Below are 25,012 nucleotides of genomic sequence, written 5' to 3'. Positions count from 1 at the left end.
CTTCTCTACTTCATAGTTACTGCAGCCAAACACAGCACATACCTTTCCCCTCATGTTGAGAGGAGATATCAAGGTATGACACACGCTACTCTTTAATTATGTAAACTCACTGAAAACGCATAAATAACACTAAAAACTTCACACACAAATACACTTGCTCTTATGACAGAATCAGTAGTTCTCAGGTCAATCCGCTGTCCGGCTCCATGGCTAAATGGTTAGCATGCTGGCCTTTGGTCACAGGGGTCTCGTGTTCGATTCCAGGCTGGGTCGGGAATTTTAACCTTAATTGGTTAATTTCGCTGGCACGGGGGCTGGGTGTATGTGTCGTCTTCATCATCATTTCATCCTCATCACGACGTGTAGGTCGCCTACGGGAGTCAAATCAAAAGACTTGCATCTGGCGAGCCGAACTTGTCCTCGGGCACTCCCGGCACTAAAAACCATACGCCATTTCATTTCAGGTCAATCCGCTGGAGAGTGCTCTAATAGCTGTCCCTCGATATCTCGCTGAGTGTCGCGTATTGTCTCTACTGTATTTGCTGCAACCTACATAGGCATATAGCGAAGATAATAAAGAAGACGTATATTGTATATTTATGTAAATTATGCGCCCTTGCTGGCAGGACCTAGTGTTTACAGTGCACTGTGTCTTCTGGTATAGGCTAGAGCAATTTTGCTACTTTCATAGATCTGTCTCTGTCTTATCCTTGGCTTTGATAATATGAAAGTGACTGAGGTGTGAGCAATGCTAGTAATGCCAATCCTTATGCAGCCAGTCCCTGCTATGAATGGTGTAAAAATGTTGCTCATAGGGTCGGTTGGTGTATGCATTTCAGTTGGCTTGGCAGACTGACATGTAAGAGCAACTCTGGCTCGGTGAGGAAAGCAACGGGAAACTATCTCACTCCTCATTTTCCTAGTACGCCTCTTCAGTGATGCCTAGACCATCTATGACAGCTGATGGCAGAGCTGTTGAGGATCCCACCAGGGGCATCGCTGACGGACTGAACATACATACATGTAAATTATGGTTCAGTTCTACTTATTATACGTAATGTATCGAAATACCAGCTATATTTACAACTATAAAGTTGTTAAATGAATAATAATAATAATAATAATAATAATAATAATAATAATAATAATAATAATAATAATACATTAATGATAATGATCATTAAAAACAGAACACCTTGAAAGACTAGAGATAGGAAGTTCATATTCACAGGACATGTTCATTAGTATGTTCTGCAGAAACGATTAGCATTTCAGTCACCTAGATTCAGTATGTGTCCTGTTGCCTAATAGGCACTAGGTCCTCCATGAACACTGATAACTTGTTCCATACGTGATGGCATCGACGCGTATAGGGTGCGAATGGCGTCCTGGGTTATAGCCATCCATGCTGCATTCACCTGGTTCCACAGTTCATCTTTAGTTGTTGGCATTGGGTCACAGCCCACACCCGTCGTTTCACCATATCCCCCACACTTTCGATTGGCGACAAGTCCGGTGATCGGGTGGGCCAGGGCAACAGTCTGACATCCTGTGACAACAAGAAGGCGCGTGTTCATGCAGCAACATGTGGTCGCGCATTGTCTTGCTGAAATATGGCGTCTGGGGAGTCGTGCAGAAATAGTATGGCTACGGGTCGCAGGATGTCATTCACGTAGGTCAAACTGGTCACAGTTCCCTGGACACGCACCAACTGCGATTTGTGGTTGTACCCAATAGCACCCCACACCATAAGGCCTTGAGTTGGCGCTGTATGTATTGTGCGAATGCAGTCAATGTGATGTCTCGTCCTGTCTGCGGCGAACCAAAATGCTGCTATCATTTTCAAACAAACAGAACCTGGGTTCGTCCGAAAACACTATGTGCTGCCAATCCTGTCCGCAGTAACGTCGTTCCATACACCATTGCAGTCTAGCATGTTTATGCACATTAGTCAAAGGTATACGGAAAAGAGGACGACGCTCCGGTAACCCAGACCGTAATAAACGCCATCGAACTGTCACTCCTGATAGTGTACGATATGTTACACCGTTCCACTGCTGCGCCAGAGCCGGGGAGGACGCAGATCTGTCCTGCAATGCCATTCGGATGAGGTGTCGATCTTCTCAGGGGGTGGTCAGGGTGGTGCGACTAGACCCCGTCTCATCGTGTTCTACGGCCTTCTGTGAACCATTCTGTACACACCCGTTGCACTACCGACATACTTCGTCCCACACGAGCAGCAATTTCCCGGATAGATGCATCACATTCTCTCACGTCAATAATGCGCCCCTTTTCGAACCCACTCATTTGACGGTACGGTTCTCGCATACGTCTGCGAGGCATCCTGCACGTCTGCTCAAGTTACACTGATCCATTACCTTCGGTTTATAGCGACAACGAGAGCTGCAGGCACATTTTACCAGTCGGTGGTGGTGCGCCGTTATATCGATGTGGACCTTGAACCTGAGGGCCGACATGGTTCAAATGCTAATCATTTCTTCGGAACATACTAATGCACATGTCCTGTAAATATGAAACTTCCTATCTCTAGTCCTTCAAGGTGTTCTGGTTTTTATGAACATGATTGATAATAATAATAATAATAATAATAATAATAATAATAATAATAATAATAATAATAATAATAATAATAATAATAAACGTTATAACATTTATACGTCGCGATTTCACGCACAGCAAAGAGTGTGATTTACGTGGGGAAAAAATACTGTCGTGGTAAGATACCCCTAGCCCCTCTAGTGGTGGGGGTGGGAAGGGGGTGAAATATAAAAATAACAGGAAAAAGGGGTGAAATATAAAAATAGAAAACGACAAATATTAATGTACAGTCTATAGTTTTCGTGGTCGGTGAGATGAATAGTGACAGTACGGATGTTGTTTACGTCCACGTTCAGCCCCCATCGGTATTGACCGTGGGGAGGGGTGAAAAAGAAATGTCCAAAATGACAGAGATTATGGATATAACGGATATAATTTGTGTATGTTCCAGCATAGTCTCAACTAAACTTGGTACAAATATTTAGCTTATGGAAAATTACACAATAAGCTAAATATATAATAAATATTCGTACTAATATTTGTACAAATATGACTTACTATCTGGAAAGTAATACTGTGAGGCACGACACTTCTAGAATCCCAAGGGTAGGGTATGAAATATTTTTTAAAAATTTAAAAACGATCGATATTAATGTCGAATCCATAGGTTTCGGGGTCGCTGAGATGAACTATGACACTCTGGATGCCGTTTAAGTAAAAGTTTAGCCCGATTGGGAATGGGGGTTAGTAGGGTTGAAAAAATGTCCATAATAACCGAGATTACGGATGCATGTGTGGAAGTTCGAGTATAGCTCTCTACGAAACTTGGTGCACATATCACTTACTATCTGAAAAAAGAAACAACGCCCCTAGCACCAGGGTCACTTGTTGCCCTTGCCTAGCCCCCGTGGGGAAGGGGGTGACCTGTAAAAAGTATCGAAAACGACCTATATTAGTGACGAATCAATAGTTTTCGAGGTCGTTGATATGGCATGAGGGTGAAAAGGGGGTGAAAAAAAGAAAATGCCCAAAGTGACCGATATTATGAATGTATGTGTGATGTTCCAGGATAGTTCTCAACTAAACTTGATAAATCTGACTTACTATCTGGAAAAAGTTACTGTGGAGGCAAGACACCTCTAGAAATCTTAGGAGAAAAGGGTGGATTTTGTACCATTATAGCCACTGCGAATTTAATTCCGTCATGTCTGATTGATAGTTTTGTATTCGAAGGTTAAAATTATTTGGGAGCCATATTTCACTTATAAAAATTTGTAGTGACACTTCTTCAGTAAACGTTATTAATTCATAAGTCTTGTTCAGTATGCTCCTACTATTCCACTGAAGTACCATATACGCATTTCCTGAATCTAGCAATGTTAGAACTTATTCTTCTATGACTTTAACTGTTTTCCGCTATTGTGCATTTGACTCAATTTGGTTCAATAAAAAGGCAATTGTTATGGACAGTTCCTTTACGTTATTTTATTCGATATTTCGACTCTTGGGAAGAGATACGGGATTGCCTTCTTATGATGTCATTCCGTTCACTTGTCCGAGACTCTCTCTTTATTTGAGGGTTTTTCAAGATGTTATCATACTCTACTTTTTCATTAGCTGGTCGCTGTATGGGACGTGGATGACTCTGAATAATCATTGTAAACTTACGCTTTCTCGATTGGTCTAATATTGGTGAAGTTTGATTTCGATTAGGAAGGCTAGGGAATTGCTGAGGAATTAACAACGGAATGTACTCCTTTTCGCTTTACTTCTCTATATTATTTATATTCTACGCTAATGATTCTTTTTATTTGCTACTTGCTTTTGGCGTCCGCACACAGAACAGTCTCTATGGGATGGTTTTACGCACAATGTACACATTTGAAGTATTGAAGCTTTGTGAAGTCACGACTTACCAACTTTTAAACATACTGGTATCGTGGTTCAAGGAGAGTTCCCTAGACCTACAATTTTTCATAGTGTGTGTCCATAAGTTCGACAATTCTTGCACCATGTAGGCTCAAAAATAAAAGCTTGGGTACACATTTCAGTAGTATTTGCGTCTCACTGGTGGTTTTAATTGTTCCTGTGGGAACGTACCGTACTTTTCTCTCAGCGGTATTTCTCCTCTTCATTGTTTGAATGCCCATCACTGAACATGGTGACTCTATATATTTCGTCTCCTGAGAGCTCTACATCCACTCCTCGTATTATTCCAACTCTATGTACACTCGACTTTTTTCTCGAAGAAGGTGGAGTGTTAAAAAGGAGTTTGCAGTTTCACCCGATTTAAATATTATTTCTACCGTGTTCCTACCCTTTATAATGTATTTAATTTCTGGGATGATTTGTTCATAGAATATTCTTCACAATGCCATTGGCTGTAGGATCCCCACTTGTCCATTTTCGCGGACTGATTCGACAAAGGTAATATAGGGTCCTAGGTGTCCTCTGGTATATACTGTAAGTTAGTTACGCTAATCTCTTTCGGTTTGGGTTTATCTTCTTGTTTTGACTGAGAGTTACTTCCTGATCTATTACCCTGCCTTTAATCCTGAGGGTTAAATGCATGTTCTCTAAAGACACCTCCTCTGTTTCCAAATTTGATTAATCTACCTCCATAGATGCTGCCTTAATGTCCAGTGGTTTGGGATCTAAAACCTACTACCCGACACCATGACTCATAGAAAACATCGATACTACAAATTCATTACTGTGTACTCTAATGGAGATCAATCTAAACTACTTCAAATTGCTAAAGGGTAAATTACACTACCCTCTACATCTACACCTATCACACGGATGTTCAGCACTCCTTAATACAAAACACTCCATTGACAGCTAGTTAGAGACCTAAAAATGTAAACTGTAAAGGCATTAACTGTTGTAAAGCGACGAGTTAGTCCCCGTTCTCTGCCAGAAATAAATATTACTGCACAGCGTCCGCCTCTGTGGTGTAGTGGTTAGCGTGATTAGCTGCCACCCCCGGAGGTTCGGGTTCGATTCCCGGCTCTGCCACGAAATTTGAAAAGTGGTACGAGGGCTGGAACGGGGTCCACTCAGCCTCGGGAGGTCAACTAAGTAGAGGTGGGTTCGATTCCCACCTCAGCCATCCTGGAAGTGGTTTCCCACTTCTCCTCCAGGCGAATGCCGGGATGGTACCTAACTTCCCTTCCCTCTTCCTTGCCTATCCCTTCCAATCTTCCCATCCCTCCACAAGGCCCCTGTTCAGCATAGCAGGTGAGGCCGCCTGGGCGAGGTACTGATCATTCTCCCCAGTTGTATCCCCCGACCAAGAGTCCGGGACACTGCCCTTGAGGCGGTAGAGGTGGGATCCCTCGCTGAGTCCGAGGGAAAAACCGAACCTGGAGGGTAAACAGATGATGATGATGATGATGATACTGCACAGCCAGTCTTTAGAATGGATTCCGTTGTCTCACTCTCACTTGTCAAAAATACTAGAAAGCTTTTAAAATCTAAACAAATATTCTCTATAGTCATCACTCATCAGAACGGCTTGAGAGAAAGTTACAGAACTTTAAACCTGGTTATTGATGTCGTCACAGACATAAAGTGCTCTAGATAAAACAAATTTGTCATTGGATTATTTCTAGACCTCAAAAAAAGCCTTTGATACCGTACTGTGGACCACAGTTTATTGTTACGTAAATTGAATACTTTAGAAATTAAGATGCTTGCCTCGGAATTGGTTTGATAACTACCTAAAGGACAGAACTCAGTATATTGTTGTTAATGGTAAATATTGTACTGTTGGTTCTACTCAGTGTGGTATTCCTCAAGAGGCAGTACTCGGCCCCCTACTTGTTTAAATTTATATATTAATGATACTAACAATGCCCTTTACATAGATCTCTTACTCTCTTTGCTGATGATACAAGCATATTCTATTCAGGAGATACTATGTTAGATTTAATACCGTAACACAAATGAAACAAAATATTAATGTTGTACAATTATGGTTATGCCGTAACATGCTCTCTATTAATGCCAATAACACAGCATATTTTCTTTTTCACAGAAAATTAACTATTTTACTTGACATTCCAAATGTACATATAAATAATAAATTAATTCAGAGAGTTAGGTCTATAAAACACGTTGAGTTAATGCTGAACGAACAATTATAATGGAAGGATCATGTTGACCTTTTATCCAAATAAGTTTCCCTAATAACAGGTGTGATATATAGATTAAATACGATATTGTCCGGCTCCATAGCTAAATGGTTAGCGTGCTGGCCTTTGGTCACAGAGGTCCTGGGTTCGATTTCCGGCAGGGTCGGGAATTGTAACCATCATTGGTTAATTTCGCTGGCACTGGGGCTGGGTGTGTGTGTCATCTTCATCATCATTTCATCCCCATCACGACGCGCAGGTCGCCTACGGGAGTCGAATCAAAAGACGTGCACCTGGCGAGCCGAACATGTCCTCGGACACTTCCGGCACTAAAAGCCATACGCCATTTCATTTTAAAAAAAATAAGTTATTGTCACACGGGATCTTAAATATATTTACTATGGAATTTAAACATTTATACTTAACATTCAAGTTACCTATTTCGGAAAATTGTTCTAATGGGCCTAATTAATCCTTTAGATCTTTTTCAAAAGAGGGCTGTCCGCTCATTATTTGGCCTGCCGATTTGCACACCTTCATTTTTTTCTATTTCAGGTTTCAAACATTTTACCTGTTCCAGTTTTGATTGAGGCTTTAATCAGTATTAATACCGTACATTCGAATTTGTTAGAGGGTTTTCACACCACAGCTTTCAATTCATCTTAAGCAATTCCATCCACAGTTACAACACCAGATAAAACATCATACTCATATCATGCTAAATCATTCTTTACGGTACGGTATTAAAAATTCAAGTCACCATATTTTTACACTGTACAATTCATTATTCTCAAGTCTTAAAAAAATACCCAACTTAAAATTAGGCTACTCAGCAAAAGGTTAAAACACTGGATTTTATAGAATACCTGAACCTGAGGTGTGGTACTTAATTGCATGCATTGCTATTGCTACATGAGATCTTAGAAAGCAGTTACTATGCATTTTATGATGTGAGTGCGGCCTCCGGAGAGCCTGGTGCAGGTCCTCCGAGTTGATGCCGTATAAGTGACCTGCGCGTCTGTGAGGATGGGGTCCTACCTAGAATAATTTCTAATGCTTAAAACAACACGCATACACACAGCAGCCGAGCCATCGGAATTGACCAATTAAGTTTAAAATCCCCGACCCTGGCTGGAATCGAACCCGGGACCTCCCGGACCAAAGGCCAGTATGCTAAACAAATAGCCACGGAGCTGGACGGTGTGCTCATGAACAGGTTTCTCATAGTTTTACTTATATCTCTTACATTTAATATTAAGTCAATTAGTAGAGTCCCCGTGGCTCAAGTGCCAGCGCGCCTGCCTCTCACCGCTGGGTTCCGTGTTCAAATCCCGGTCACTTCATGTGAGATTTGTGCTGGACAAAGCGGAGGCGGGTTAGGTTTTCCTCGGGATACTCCGGATTTCTCGGGCATCTTTCATTCCAGCACCACTTTCCAATATCGTTTCATTTCATCTGTCAGTCATTAATCATTGCCCCAGAGGAGTGTGACATGCTTCGACCGCCGCCGTCGGCACAGTTCCTACCCTCGCCGCTGGATGGGGGCTTCATTCATTCCGTTCCTGACCCGGTCGAATGGCTGGAAACAGGCTGTAGATTTAATTTAATTAAGTCAATAAGTGTTATTTTACAATACAATAATAATTTTATAAATATTATGATTCCCTACTACTTGTAAAAACTGAGTGTACTATTTATTTTTACTAGGCCTATGTACTTTCTCCTGTGCTCTTAATTAAGTTGTACTGCCTCTTTTGCATGAAACTTGGCTCGTAGACGCCTCTTGAGTGTATGAATAAATAAATGATAACGATATTCACCGTACGTATAAAGTTTAGAGCTAAGGAGCTAACCTTTCATTCAATAGATTTCGAATTCCACCATATGAATACGTGCGCGCTTCTTCTTACCATTCGCCATGCAAGCTTGACACCAGATGTAAACATGTAATCATTGTATTTACCGGCGCCTACCCTCAGACCACCGCATTGTGTCAAATGCTCCGCACCTGCGGTACTCTATTCTTGACTTGACCTGCATGCGTTTTTTAAAATGATTTGTATACCGCCGTCTCGACGGTGGATTTGTAGTAATTGGTGAATATACCGATGTATAGGTAGCAGCACTGCATCAAAACAAATATTGTGCTTCTGGCGCATTTGACAGAAGAGATGTCGTCCTTTCATTATCACCATCGAAAAGTTTTTAATTTAAAAGAAGACTATTTTTAATGAATGGGTGCGTGTGTTCTTACACTTGGCTGGTTAACATTATGGTACACAGTGTCTAATACTGCAGTGAGCGCATTTCAAATATCAGAGATGCGCGTGCAGAATTTTATGATGTGGTAAGTTCTTGAGGAATATTAGATTTATAGTTTTAATTTTGGGGATGAATAACATGAAAAAGCGCACGTAGTATTACTGCGGATCTGTTTATTTTAGGTATCGGTAAAGTTTTATATGACTGATAGATTTGACATAAAAATGTTAGGTTAGACTTTACCAATAAATAAGTAAACATTGATTCGTCTTTTGATCACATTTTCTATATTCACTTAAAATTTGGTACAACTGTGTTCTCCATTTCCAGAATTAATCACTTTTTGTCCCCAGAGGGCAAGGTAGGCCTACCCAATAGAAAAATAGGCTACCCAGTTTAATGCCTGGTATGTATATGGCATTGAAAAGGATTAGGGGAGAGAGTACTATACCTATTCATTCATTGTAATCATAACTGTTACATGGAGTTAGTTTTTGTTAGTATTACAAAATACCAACGATATTCCAGTTAAGAAAATGTTACAAGATATAATTAAAATATTATGTACTAATACATATCCTATAAATATTACTTGGACGTTATATTTAAAAGACGGACAACCGTAGCCTTCAGAGCTATTTCTTGAACATAAACAATGTCATAAAATCAAGGATACCTACCTCCTCATGTATGTCCTTACTACATATTAACTGCATGCATTTCTCTGCCTTCTTTAAATTTCTTTTCAAGTATTCCTCTGGTAGCATTACATAATTTTGTTCTTCATCCTGGTTTCTTCCATTCTGCAGTTAATAGGTTAGCAGAAGTGTGAAGTTCATTTTCAATTTTATGTATGTCTTTCCCATCTATATTTTTCTCTCTGACTTTTCTTGTTTCTTTACAGTCTTTTAGCAGATGTCATTTCCATATATTAACTTAATGCAAAAAATTATTGATTTTCATTATATTTTTCTCTTATGACTATATTTTTGTATGCCCCCATTAACCACCAAATTATCTCTCTCATTTAAATAACATTTGAGTCCTTATTGCCATATTTTCACTTACTTTACAAAATTCTACTAGTGTTCTCTTACTGTTACATTCTGCCCATATTGCTTCTCTTTCACTCTTTACACAACCTTCTCACACAGTCTCCTGTCCCTTATTAAATTTATCTGATAGTAGTACTCCATTCCTACGGAATTCATGCGGGCAAATGGAACCAAATATGTATTTATATCGAGAGGAATCTGGAATTGAAATAATTTATCAAGGCAGATGTTCATTAAATTTTCAAGTTCTTTGAAATAATGTTACTAGGCCTAGCTTTTTCACCTCATCTACCCAACAGCTCCCATTTTGATGCTACTTTACATTAATTATATAGACAAGAAAACCTTGACAATTTTGTGAGATGAACAGCAGACAGTAGCATGATGGTAAAAGGGATGAAAAGTCAGGTTGTAAATTTTACCAAGAAGAGAAGTCCTCTCAATTTTAATTACTGTGTTCATGGGGTGATAGTACCTTAAGGGGATGACTGTAAGTACTTAACTGTTAATATAAGAAAAGGTCTTCATTGGAGTGAGCACATCAACGAAATTCTAAATACTGAGCAAGTGACTGCAGGGTATGGGTCATGTAGTTAACAGCTTGCATTCAGCAGATAGTGGGTTCGAACCCCACTGTCGGCAGCCCTGAAAATGGATTTCCATGGTTTCCCATTTTCACACCAGTCAAATGCTGGGGCTGTACCTTAATTAAGGCCACGGTCACTTCCTTCCCATTCTTAGCCCTTTCCTATACCATCGTCACCATGTAAAAAAAAAAAAGTGAATTCATAAATAAAGGTTACAGATCTCTTCATTTACTTATGAGGGTATTTAAGTATTCAAAGATGTAAAGAAGAGAGCATATAAGTCTCGGGTAAGACCCCATTTAGAGTATGGTTCCAGATTTTTGGACCAACACCAGGGTTACTTGATATGCAAACAGAAAAAGATCCAAAGGAAAGCAGCACAATTTGTTCTGGGTGATTTCTGACAACAAAAAATGTAATATTTTGAAAATGTTGCCAACTTTGAGCTGAAAAGACTTGGGAGTAAGGAGACGATCTGTATGACTAAGTGGTGTGCTCCAAGCTGCCAGTGGAGAGATGGCATGGAATGACATTGGTAGATGAATAAGCTTGAGTAGAGCTTTTAAAGGTAGGGAAGATCAAATTCCTTTTTGCTTTCTTTATCTGTTGTTGCTTTTTTACTGTTCCTAGGTACCGTATTCAATTTTTAAAAGACTTTTAGTTTTGGCATAGCCATCCACCACTGTTCACACTTTGAACTCTCGCTTTGATGAATAACTAGTTACAAATCATTAAAAGGTTATCTTAAACTTAAAAACTAAGTAGAGCTGCTGACCTATAGCTTGTACTGTGAGTATCCACCCAAGTTGAGAAAGTTACAGGGGAACGATAAAGTAGACTGGGGAAGAGAATTTAAAAGAAAAGAGGACGAGGAAATAGGAAAGTGATTATGTCATGCTACCTTGCTGTTTGTGTCTTTCAGTCAGATATTTTGTGCATGCACGTTTAAATGTCTTGGACACTGATATTCATCTGACGTCTTGTGGCAGATTGTTCCATTCACAAATTGAAGTAACTGGGAAGGAATTACCATATGCGGAGGGCTTGTGGTTGGGTATGGTAAGAATATACATGTTTTGTACTCTTGTTTTTCGTGGTGTGAAGAAAGATTATAGAAACGTTCTGTATGGTAAGAAGGAGAATTGAGATTTTTTTTTTCTTTTTTTTTGCTAGTTGCTTTACGTTGCACCGACACAGATAGGTCTTATGGCGACGATGGGACAGGGAAGGATTAGGAGTGGGAAGGAAGCGGCCGTGGCCTTAATTAAGGTACAGCCCCAGCATTCGCCTGGTGTGAAAATGGAAAACCACAGAAAACCATCTTCAGGGCTGCCGACAGTGGGGTTCGAACCTACTGTCTTCCGAATACTGGATACTGGCCGCACTTAAGCGACTGCAGTTATCGAGCTCGGTGAATTGAGATTTAAAGTTTGTTGCAGTAAGGTTAGATAGTGAATATTACGCCTGTCTTGTTTGGTGTAGGACGATGTGACATGGCCTGTATATTTGAGATTACAGTTGAACCTCATACATGCATTTTGTGAGCACTGTAACCTTTGTAGTGATTCATCAGTGCAGTCATTGTGAACTATACCACAGTAGTCAAGAATTGGCATTACTAGCGTTTCAACTAAAATATCTTTGAGTTTAAAAGGAAATATAAATTTGAACTTGCTGAAAGTATGCGGTGACGCAGATACTCGCTTGTCGGGCTGAGTAGCTCAGATTGTTGAGGCGCTGGCCTTCTGACTCCAACTTGGCAAGTTCGATCCTGGCTCAGTCCGGTGGTATTTGAAGGAGCTCAAATAAGTCAACCTCGTGTCAGTAGATTTACTGGCACGTAAAATAACTCTTGCGGGACATAATTCTGTCACCTCGGCGTCTCCGAAAACCATAATAGAGCAGTTAGTGGGATGTAAAGCCAGTAGCATTATATTATTATTATTATTATTATTATTATTATTATTATTATTATTATTATTATTATTATTATTATTATTATTATTATTATTATTAAATACTCACCTGAAAGTTAATACCGTATATGCAGACCAGGATAGGTGTTCATCTAGAGTGATTCCAAGATTTTCTACAGTTTTACTGTATCCGTATCACTGGGAGAGTTGCACGATCTGCTTTGGATAGTAGTTTTGGATTGGTTCTAAGTATTGTTTGGGATTTGTCAGGGTTAGGAGACAGTTCATGCGTTACTGCCCAGTTGTTTACTGAATTAAGATCTAAATGTAATTTCTCCATTGTTTGTTAAATGCCATCCGGTCTACAATGAATGTAAAGTTGCACGTCATCTGCATATATGCAATGTCTGCTGTACCTAAGAGATTTCGATAGATTATTGACATAAAGTTTAAAAAAGAAGAGACACTAGTGTAGAACCTTGAGGAACTCCTGTTTCCACAGTCTGCCACGAGAAAAATTGGGAACCTTTGTTGGTAACACATTGCTGCCAACCATGTAAAAATGAGTCCATCCAGTTCAGGGTGCTATTTGAAAAACCTAATAGGTAAAGTTTGGCAGTAATAAATCATGGTCTACAGAATCAAATGCCTTGCTGAAGTCAAGGAGGACAGTACTGACTGTTTTTTGTCCATCACGTGTCTTATGTCTTCAGTCATTTTACGTAAGGCAGTACATGTGCTATGATTGCTACAAAAACCTGATTGAAATGTGTCTAGAGTATTGTTTCGACCCACATAAGTTTTGATCTGATTGTGAACAATGTACTCTAGTCCTTTAGCTACTGTCAAAATTATGTTAATGGATCAGTAGTCACCGGCATCTATTGGGGTTTGAGTCTTTGGCATTGGACGTACCAGGGCCATTTTCCACATTGTGGAGTACACACCATTCTGTAAGGAATAATAATTGTAGATGTAGGTTAGTGGGGGGGGGATGATTGCATCTAATATTTTCCTCAGCATTTACTCTACCAATCGTATTAGTGGTGAAATGTCACTGAAATAAAACTTTCCTTCATTTAATACCTGATTGTTATAGTTTTGAACACTAAAGTTTCATTTTGCACTTTGATCCAATGCATTGGGCAGTGATACGAAATAATCATTCAGCTCTTCCATTGATATATTATCAGGATCTTCAGTATTTTTGCGTGCATTTACACCAAAATTTTTGACTGCCTTCCATAAAATGTCTGATTGTGGCCTTGTCTAATCAAACTATGTGTGTATCGCAGTCACACATTTCTACTTCCTGTTTTGTCTTATTGCAAAGTTTCCGGTAGTCATTAAATTTGTCCTCTGTTGGGTCGCATTTATATTTTCTGTGAGCTGCATCTCATTTTGTCACCAAACGTCTAATGTCTTGTCCATGGGTATTTTCCTTTCTTAGTTCCTATCATGCGTAAAGGAGCATGTCTGTAAAAAATCTGTCATCAATATTCATCATTTGCGCAATGTCATGCCACGGTCTTGAGTATGCGTCTGCCATTAACTCATCACCCTTGTCTACATTGTTGTAGTCTCATATGGTAATGTATGTGGGCTTTGATTTAGGTACCTTTAGGGAGTAGGACATGAGAATGATGTCATGAGCTGAAAATCCAGGGGCTGAGGTCTGTCCCTGGTTCATTACTCTGTCAGAATTGTTTGTCATTATTAAGTCTAGTAAAGTGTGAGAGATTTTAGTATGATGAGTTGCTGAGGGAGGAAGAAGTGTCATATTACATGCCTGGAATGTATGTAATAGATGCTTTGTTTGCATTGAGTTAATATATAAAAGATTCATATATTTTTTTAAATGCTATTTGTTCGGGGCGTCGACCCATGTGGATCTTTAGCCCCTACTGGCACCATATTATATGAACCTGCGTGTAATTGGAATGGCGGTAGTGTGGAATGTTGTGTGTGAGGAAAGGAAGATTAAGAATGTCACACACACCCAGTCCCCAGGCAAGGGATATTAATCATTACACACTGGGCGAGTTGGCCGTGCGGTTAGGGGCGCGCGGCTGTGAGCTTGCATCCGGGAGATAGTGGGTTTGAATACCACTGTCGGCAGCGTTGAAGATGGTTTTCCGTGGTTTCCCATTTTCACACCAGGCAAATGCTGGGGGGACTGTACCTTAATTAAAGCCATGGCCGCTTCCTTCCAACTCCTAGGCCTTTCCTATCCCATAGTCGTCATAAGACCTATCTGTGTCAGTGTAATGTAAAGCCACTAGCAAAAAATTAATCATTACAATTAAAAACCTCTGACCCGGACGTGAATCGAACCTGGGGCCGCTGGGTGACAGGCGGACGCATTGCCCCCTACACAGCGGGGCTGGACAAAAGATTCGTATTAAAGTCTCCCATAATGGTCATATGCTCGTATGACTATAATAATCTCACTAAGTTCATTTCTAAGTCATCTTTCCGTCCTATCTTTGGTGGTTTATACACAGCACGGAACAAACATTTCTTACTCTGTGCGGTAATTTCAGTAAACATGTATTCTGGTTTCCACTCATACTGTTGAGTTGAGTGATAGATGATTTTCAATTTTAAATGGTTAAGCACATATGCCCCTAAACCGCTACCACCCCTATTTCTTCTATCGAATCTCAGAAGTCGGTACCCTGGTAGGTTGAAATTATTAGAATTATAGACATGATAGTATATAGGCTTTTGGGCTTATGCCGTATCAAGAAAATAAGGTGAAATTCTTAACGTTTTGCAGAAAACTGTGCTCTGCGTCCTCGGAAGAAATCTTGACTGTCCACGAGAAAAGCTTCTTAAACAATGACACTTTGAATTTCGGAACATTATAATAGAAGTGGAAATGGTATGTTCATTCGTCACCAGATGGCCCCCAGGATGTGGCACAACGCTAGCATTCAAAGCGGAAGCTGACTGAACCATCACAATCAGACTAAGCGGTTCACATATCGTGTTTGCGTAACATATGGCAGGTGTAAGACATAGACATAAGTCTGGAATGAAACATCTGGCGACGAGGAATGTACGAATTTGGAAAACACCGAGACGAAATAAGAATAGTGAAGGAACAGGGAAGGGAACTACCTACATAAATTCTTAATGACTGGCAACCAGGTATTACTTAATTGATAGTCAGTGTCTCTGTTGAAATTGTTAGGATTTCTACATATTTCCACAGCTTCCCATATAATCCCGGACCTGTAGTGTCTAGTGTGGGTAAGAGCTCGAGCATCTTGGAACTTGACATCATGACCCGACGATAGAGTGGTCCATTGGTTCCCACATCAAAGAACATGAATGTAATATTCGTCTCAACCAACCTGACAAATCGGCAATAGCTGAGCACGCTCTATCGTCGGGTCATGATGTCATGTTCCAAGATGCTCAAGCTCTTACCCACACTAGACACTACAGGTCCAGGAATATACGGGAAGCTGTTGAAATACGTAGAGATCCTAACAATTTCAACAGGGACACTGGTTATCAATTAAGTAATACCTGGTTGCCAGCCATTAAGAATTAATGTAGGTATTTTCCTTCCCTGTCCCTTCACTATTGTTATTTCGTCCCGGTGTTTCCAAATTCGTACGTTCCTCGTCGCCAGAAGTTTCATTCCAGACATATGTCTATGTCTTACACCTGCCATATGTTACGCAAACACGATATGTGAACCGCTTAGTTTGATTGTGATGGTTCAGTCAGCTTCCGCTTTGAACGTTAGCATTGTGCCATGTCCTGGGGGCGATCTGGTGGCGAATGAACGTAGCATTTCCACTTCTATTATAATGTTCCGAAATTCAAAGTGTCATTGTTTAAGAAGCCTTTCTCGTGGACAGTTGAGATTTCTTCTGAGGATGCAGAGCACAGTTTTCTGCGAAACGTTAAGAATTTCACCTTATTTTCTTGACACGGCATGAGTCCAAAAGCCTATACACTATCATGTCTATAAGTACGGGCCGTGAAAGCATTAATGGCAATATTAGAGTTATGTTTACTTTTGAGCTAAGTTTCATGTATTAAAATAACACCTGCAGTGTGTTGAAAAGAGCTTTCAGCTCATCCATCTTTGTTTGCAAAGTGAGAGACTGAGCATTAAAGTTAACTACCTGCAGTACATTCTTCTGGTTACTCAAGGCCGCTCCAGGAATATCTGCTGTTGCCTGAGGGGCCGAAGCTGGATATTCTGGCGTGCTAGGGCAGGGGTAGGAGATGGCATTGGAATGCAGGAAACAGTGGCTATTGTCAGAGGGATGAATGACATCAGTGGTAAACGTTGCCAAGTTGCTTACAAAAATTTAAATATTACCACTCAAGTTATGTTGTATGCAATTATCTTTATTTTGGTCCATATTGATACAATTACAATGAGTTAAGATAAGGATTCCACCTAATCAATACATGTTTATTATGTGTGACTATTTATACATCGCAGTGTGGGACTAGTTTCATCCATATAATGATCATCCTCAGTCACTTATAGTAAAAAAATTGACAAAAGCATTACACTCTGTATATATACATAAACAATGATGAAACTTAAAATTGGGTGATTTGCTCATTGAGCCGTGTTATGAAGTTTGATGTGTCTTAAAAAGTAAAATTACCTGGCGAGTTGGCCGTGTGGTTAGAGGCGCGCAGCTGTGAGCTTGCATCCGGAAGATAGTGGGTTCGAATCCCACTGTTGGCAACCCTGAAGATGGTTTTCCGTGGTTTCCCACGCTTCCTTCCAACTCCTAGGCCTTTCCTATCCCATCGTCGCCATAAGACCTATCTGTGTCGGTGCGACGTATAGCCACTAGCAAAAAAAAAAGAAAGTAAAATTTTGCATTTGGGTATAAATTCTTGAAATTAAAACTACTTCTAATGACATTCATTTTGCATAAAATAAAATTTTGATGAAGGTCAAATTCATTCCATTTAATTAGTTGAGTCTGTGGAAAGTATGTCTTTGAGAATTTGAACATTCACTATATTATTTTGAATGTCACATGTGTGCTATCAGTTGAAACCTACAAATTGGGGTAATAAGATGATGCCGAGGAGAAATTGCCAGTTTTTTTCGTGAGAGAGCTTCAATATAGTTCATTGCCTGTGTTTAATTTGTAAACCTCTATAATTTTTCCTGGAATTTGAAATCGAGGTGTGGTTAATTTACATTTGTAGAACCTCATAAACTGTATTCCCCATCATGGGGAAGCCCCATACATTGTTTCTGATGTAAGATGTGCGTTGGAAGTTTTGATGACAATGACAGGCCACGTTTCCTACTATCATTCACAAATGATTTTGGTAGTTTCTACTATAACACAGGCTCACTTTCCTATTGCCAGTCACATTCGAGCTGGGGAATACTCATTATAACAGTAGGTCATCTTTCCTACTGCCAGTCACATTCGATTAGAGCAGGCCACTTTGCCTGCTACCAGTCACAGTCTAGTTTGGGAATTTTGTTTATAATGGTGGGCATCCTTGCCTACCGACAGATACAGTCGGGTAGGGAAGATTTGACCGAAATTGCAGGCTCCCTTACCTACAGCCGAGTCAAATCAAGAAGGGGATTTTTCATTACAATGGCAGACCCCATTTAATATTGATAGTTACAGTGGAGTTGGGGAGTTTCTGTTATAATGGAAGGTCGCTTTTCTTACTGCCAGTCGCAGTCGATGAGGGGAGTTTTGAATACAATTGCAGACCCCTCTCCTACTGATAGTCACTATCGATTTGGGGAGTTTTATTTATGATGGCAGCCCCCCACCCCTATTCTAGATCGCTACAAATAGACTCTGTGTGCAAAAGTATATGCGCGTTAATAATTTGCAGACCCTCATTTCAATATTACGTGCTGCTAAATGGTACATCATTTAGACAAATGGATTGTGGCATCAAACGCTGCTTTTAGTGGTCTACAAGGTTGGTCCTATGACATTTTCTCATATCTCCTCTATTTATGCGTTACATTGAGTTAGAAACATTGAATAGGGTGAAATTTGGGTACAATTTTCACACATTGCTTTATTTTTCACATACTTATGTGGCAGCTAGAATCATAAAATTTGGTTTGCATGTGGCCATTGTTTGTGCCAATGTGCGTGCCGAATTTGATGCTTCTCTCTTTTCTGTAAGTGTGTCAAACTATAAAATATACATGTAAAAATGGCAAAATACATGAATAAAAAAATGCAGCTTTATCTAACGTATAAGGGATTTATAGATAACAAAAAGTCATAGGACCAAAGTTGTAGATCACTCGGAATTGGGCAGCGATTGTGTTAACCACTTTGTGATATGACTTTCCGTTTAACCACCTATTGCCTCGAAACACATGTCTGCACCATTTTCTGGGGTAAAAAGTTAAACATTTGAACATCTTCAAATTTTCCATCAGTTACAGGCTAAAAGCTATAAGTTTGCCAAATTTCAATTTTCTAGCTCGTCTGGCAGATTGTATTCGCCATCTTGATTTGGGGGGAGGTAAAAATTAGGACTTTCAGGAAACTGTTAAGCCCATGAAAACTATAGGTCATCGCTTTGGAAACATATACCCCACTCAATGAAAGAAATGCTTGCAGTTGTGTTCTTGTGTATGCTGAGCCCCAAATTTCAAAACCAGTAGTGAGTTTGATTCTGCTTCACTTCGATGGTATGTGAAGACGTTTCGCTCGTTGAAGCTGGAGATCTGCAAAGCTTGTGTCGGTAGATCTACCTATACATAAATGAACTCTTGCGGCATAAAATGTCCGGCTCTTCGGTGTCTTCGGAAACCTTGTGACGTAAAGCAACATTATTAAAAGCAGCCTCAGATGCCGTAGATTTTCAATGGCGTTCTCTCTGCAAGCTGAACCTGGCCATCAACATCATTCCCCAGATGTCTTCCTAAATCAGCACACATTCAAACCGGCCTAACATTCAGACGCATTCTCAGACACCCTAGACATGGACTGGTGTTTTTAGGCTTTGAACAAAGATTTTCCACAGATAGTTCGATTTTTAGTTGCCATAGTTGCCATAGGGTGATGGAGGGAAGAATAGGTGGAAGAAAAGGAAGAAAGTTTGGAATGTTAACAGATGTCAAGCTGTGAACAACTGAAGCAAGATGCTCAGGACAGAGAATCATGGAGGCTGTCCAGTTGACACCTGTCTCAAGACAGATTCACAGAAGAAGAAGAAGAAGAAGAAGAAGAAGAAGAAGAAGAAGAAGAAGAAGAAGAAGAAGAAGAAGAAGACGAAGAAGAATGAACCCTCAAAAGTGTCACAACCTACCTACTGACTCTAAATAAGTTCCAGTTAATGGTATGTTATGCCACTTAATCGGCAAAATCGTAGACTGCAGAGGAAAAAATGCACAAAAGAAATAGTGCATAGTATCACTCAAAGGAAAGAGAGTCCATGTTTCTGGATTAACACTCACATAATATGGAGAAATTAAGGAAGAAAGTAAGACAGTTAAAGATGTTGACATTAATTGAAGATAGGATAATAACTGAGGGCAGCCAGATAGGACAAATATGTAAATACTTTGTGGATGTATTGGAAAAATCAAATGTCCCTCACTAAATTTTAATAATATGAGTTACGGATTTAAGAAAGCAGTACAGAGGAGAAATTTAGGTGCAGGGATTATTAGGTATTCAGATCAGGTGATGGCTTATGGTGTTATTACTTAAGCTTAAAGAGGTAAGACAGAGGCAAGAAATTAAAGCAGAAGACTGAAGTAGAAGAGAAACATAGTTAAAATTATAGCAAATGCAAGAAAACACCTTACGGTGTGAAATAATGGGCTACACTTCACAGTACTGTTGAAATATTAAGACATGCTTAGTACTATTCGAAGACGATTGCAACCTCCAGTGGTATTCCGCAAATATTGCGCAGAATGGCTGCTTGACTTCTCTCTCACCTTTTACCCAACAAACAACCATGTTTTTACAGGGATGATGACAAAATTGGCATTATGTTATTTCCCTGCTGGCAAACAGTCAGAAACGTTGCCGTGGTAACAGGTAGAATCATTGTCAGTCTACGAGGGTGTCTGTCACTCGATGCAGAGCATGAAACCCGTAGAAAATAGTAATTTTCTCAGTCATTTGAAGAGTAAGCAAAATTGTGTAGATAACAATATTTACTGTATTTAAAATGGAGGGATGTTTCACATATAGTCTACAGACTTTACAGAAAAAAAAGGTATATGAGAAAATATCAAATAATTTGTTTGTTCTCCCTATAAACCCCCAGTCTGTTCTGTGATTTTTAAATCTTATGCATATCAAAAACTACTGCTGGATGAGTATACTGTAAATATGAAGTTTGCTCGAGATCTATCCAGCTGTTTCGTCGTGATAGTGGAACATACAAACAACAAACAGACATGAAAGTTGAAAACCACTGATATGATCTTGAGTTGACCTAAAAGGGATAAATATCTGAAAAATTGGCAAACTAAAATTACAGACAGCGGATCCTCTACAACTTTATTTACATAGATTATATTAATCTTTCTGATGCATTCCGACGTATACAGCATGTTCCTTCAGAAGAGAACCTCAAAGTATATATGCAGACCAAACATGAAAGAAAAAAAAAAAACCTTCAAGCAAGTACCGTGAGTAATATAAATGAAATTGCACATTTTGCAAGAAGTCTTACATTTGACTTTAAAAATTGAGTACAGGTACTGCCGGAATATAAAATATAAGCCTTCACCCTTATTATGAAGATGAAGATTTACAAGGCTTGTAAATGGTTCCTCACCCATGGGTATACTTCTTTGTCGTGGTTGTTGTTGTTGTTTTTGTCTTGTTTTTTAATCCTACTGAGTTGATAAAAGGGTTAAAATAATTGTCTCTTTTAACGTAAACATATAGTTCTTTTCAGGTTAATACAATAACAGTTGAATTTAATATATTCCCAATGATACCTTGGTTTTTCAGTTAATTCATTTCTACCTTGCAGTATTTTGTGGCTATGTATTGCTGTAGCTGAACTTATCTTGTTAGGCATCACTGATAATTCTTTCAATGTATTTCACATACCTCATGTCTTATCTCTCAATGGACTGTGTGATAAGAAGTTAGTCTCATGTTAAATGCCTCTGAATAGTTATTATACAATGGTTCTCTTGTTTTTATAGGCTGTGAAATGATGCAGTAGAGCAAGGATTTCTAGTGAACATGGGCAAGTTGTTAAGCCTTCTTGCAAGAGATGATTCAAACTGTTGCTCTCCGCAGAAGTATGATGTCTTCTTGGACTTTGAAAGTAAGTTACAGAAATATATAAACTAGATAATCAGACCTGTTTTTTTCTTTGTTTATGCACAGAATGCCAATTTTTGTAAAGTTCCGCAAATAGACTAGAGGTAGGCCTACCAGTATGAAATATTATGCTTAGTTCAATTGAAATGAAGGTTTAATAATTTTAATTGCTTAAAACACTATTTTACAGTTGCATAAAAGAGTGTAATTAAAAATAAGCATTATCATACCCAGGACAATTGAATTTTGAAGAAGAGGACCCAACGATGTCAGTTCATTTGAATTAATATTTTTCAAATGACAAAAAAAAAACCCTAAAGACAAACTGAAATTAATAAGGTTGTCAAAACAAAACCTAAAAAAGGACTATTTAAAGGGAGTAGTGTGAAGGGAACAATCATATACAGTTGTAAGAGCCTAAAATTCCAGCAATATACTGTACTTCCAGGAGTACTTCTCTGTAAATTTCTTCAAGTGTGCAGCCCTGTGTACCAGTCAGTACTACCAATGAGTGAAGAGTGAAGAATTGAAACTGCTTCTTACACCACTGGTATTCATTGCACACTACATTGCATAAAATATACACAATGAGGTTGGCGTGGATTTCAAGATTTTGTATGGATCCCATAGCTATTTTTATAATGGATAAGACCTAGCACTGGCATTTGTGAGGGCTCATTTTCCGCTGAAGTTTGGATTTAAATTTTTTAATTCAAAAATAATCATTCAGACCAAGTGAATACTTAGGAAATAATATTAACTAATGAATTAGTTCTGACTTGGGACTATAAAAATCAATACATTTTTGAACAATCTGAAATATTTTAAAAATTTTCTTCACATTTCTTAAAATATATTTTTTTAAAGCCCTCGCAGCCCGCCAAATGTGGCTTCGCGGAATTAGACTGATATTGAATATTTATCAGGCTGTAGCAGTGTAATTGAAGAATACTGTCAGTTCTTGTATATTTTTTCAGTTGTTCAGTTGAGAAGGTGAGGGCTGGAAACATAATGGTGATCACTTTATTGGTATGTTATTATGATGAGTTGTTTATTGATGGAAGTTTCAGCAGTCTTGTAATGGGCTGCATCCTACCAAGTTTCCTGGAGTGAGTTTTAATGTGAGGGACTGGAATCTTGGGTCTCTGTTGTTACCAGAATTCAAATCTTGGAACTTTGGACCATGCTACAGCCAAGCCTAACCACTTGAGTTACGTTTCATCATTGTCTTGATACAAGCTTGATTGTGAGTGTGCAAATACTTAGAATGATAGGAGTGATTTTTGCAGTGAATGACACTGAGTTGACATTGATAATAGTTCAGAGTAAGAGATTGTTATGATACAGAATACTTCACTGAAAAATGGACCTGTTCATCATACTCTATATCTTAGTGAACTTGAGGCGCGGTGAAGGGAGAAAGACTGAGGAAGAAGGATATGGGGTTGTTTGCCACCATTATTTATTTAACATATTCCTTTTAGCGCCAAGAGTGTCCAAGGACAGGTTCGACTCGCCTGATTCAGGTCTATCTGTTTGACACCCCATGAGTGACCTACACATCTGGGTATGAGATGGTGATTATAATGAGCTAAGGAGAGGGTGAAACCCAATGTCAGCATATAACCTATTCCTTTTGTATAACACTAAGGGTGTCTGCTCATGGTTTAACATTCACATCTGACAGGCGAATCACTATCAACAGTGTCATATGCCCTTACTCCATATGAACAGTGCAGAGAAGTTGGGAATTTAATCCAGGCTTTTGGCACACAATCTAGTGATTAGAAATTGTGTACCACCACCTCTCCTACCCTGCTGGTCAACATACTGATGGTAAATTTTTTTTCCAGTACTGGGACTCAAACCGGCTAATCATGGTATTGGACCGTAGAGACTTGATGCCTTGTTACTCAATTCGGAAAATGTACAAACTAATTTAATTTAAATGTAGTTGGTACATTGTGCGCCGGGCTGAGTGGCTCAGACGGTTAAGGCGCTGGCCTTCTAACCCCAACTTGGCAGGTTCGATCCTGGCTCAGTCCGGTGGTATTTGAAGGTGCTCAAATACGACAGCCCCGTGTCGGTAGATTTACTGGCACGTTAAAGAACTCCTGCGGGACTAAATTCCGGCACCTCGGCGTCTCCGAAGACCTTAAAAAAGTAGTTAGTGGGACGTAAAACAAAATACATTATTATTATTATTATTATTGGTACATTGTGCAAGTAATGTGAACAAATAATATATTCTCATCTCCATAGTGTAATAATTAGCCATCCTCGGAGGGCTGGGTTTTATTCGCAATACTGTCAGAAATTTAAGATTTTTTTTTTTTTTTTTTTTTGCTAGGGGCTTTACGTCGCACCGACACAGATAGGTCTTATGGCGACGATGGGATAGGAAAGGCCTAGGAGTTGGAAGGAAGCGGCCGTGGCCTTAATTAAGGTACAGCCCCAGCATTTGCCTGGTGTGAAAATGGGAAACCACGGAAAACCATCTTCAGGGCTGCCGATAGTGGGATTCGAACCTACTATCTCCCGGATGCAAGCTCACAGCCGCGCGCCTCTACGCGCACGGCCAACTCGCCCGGTAGAAATTTAAGATTAGTAGGAGGGCTGGTATGTCATTAAAAAAAAAAAAAAAAAAAAAAAAAGGTACAAGCAGCTTACATCAATAGGGGGTGTACCTGAAAAGAGCTGCACCGCCTTGGGAGAAGAAAACTAAATTCTTCTTTTTTTTTTTTTTTTTTTTTTTTTTTTTTTTAATAATGATCATGTTATACTTAATATTACAATTAGTTAAGAAAAGTATTTCCACCTAATCAATACAACATAGATATATACTTACAAGATATTGTAATAGGAGTTGAGTCATGGCTGGGAAATGATGTAATGGATGCAGAAATTTTCTCACGGAACTGGAGTGTGTATGGTAGAGATAGGATAGGAATGGTAGGAGCGGGGAATATTCATTCTGGCGAAAGAAAAAATTTGTAAGCTACGAAAAAGTTAAACATGACAAACATGAAATTCTAGGTGTAAGGCTCATCTCTAAATATAATAGGCAACCTAATGTCTTTGGAGTGTACAGACCGGGAAAGGGTAGTGCTGACACTGATTCAGAATTATTTGATAAGATAATCAATCAGCTGTGTGGGAAACGATATGGAAAGGAATGTGATTGTAGCAAGTGATCTCAATTTACCAAAT

The 25,012-nt window shown here is 39.3% G+C and overlaps 1 protein-coding gene across 2 annotated transcripts in view; it reads left to right on the top strand.

The window, feature by feature from the left end:
- LOC136857166 (CYFIP-related Rac1 interactor B) overlaps positions 1-25,012 on the top strand; it is a 263,971-nt gene that overhangs the window by 170,066 nt on the left and 68,893 nt on the right. Inside the window, exons 1-2 of one of the 2 annotated variants that reach the window (XM_067135597.2) lie at positions 8,915-9,042; positions 21,682-21,806. In XM_067135597.2, the coding sequence (XP_066991698.1) occupies positions 21,722-21,806 (85 nt within the window). In that variant the 5' untranslated portion in view covers positions 8,915-9,042; positions 21,682-21,721. Of the gene's footprint in view, positions 1-8,914; positions 9,043-21,681; positions 21,807-25,012 lie in introns of those variants that run through there. The other variant, XM_067135598.2, reaches the window with a different exon arrangement.

Source organism: Anabrus simplex, chromosome 1, assembly GCF_040414725.1.
Source record: "Anabrus simplex isolate iqAnaSimp1 chromosome 1, ASM4041472v1, whole genome shotgun sequence".
Classification (NCBI taxonomy): Eukaryota; Metazoa; Arthropoda; class Insecta; order Orthoptera; family Tettigoniidae; genus Anabrus; species Anabrus simplex.
This window is presented reverse-complemented; position numbering and strand designations above follow the sequence as displayed.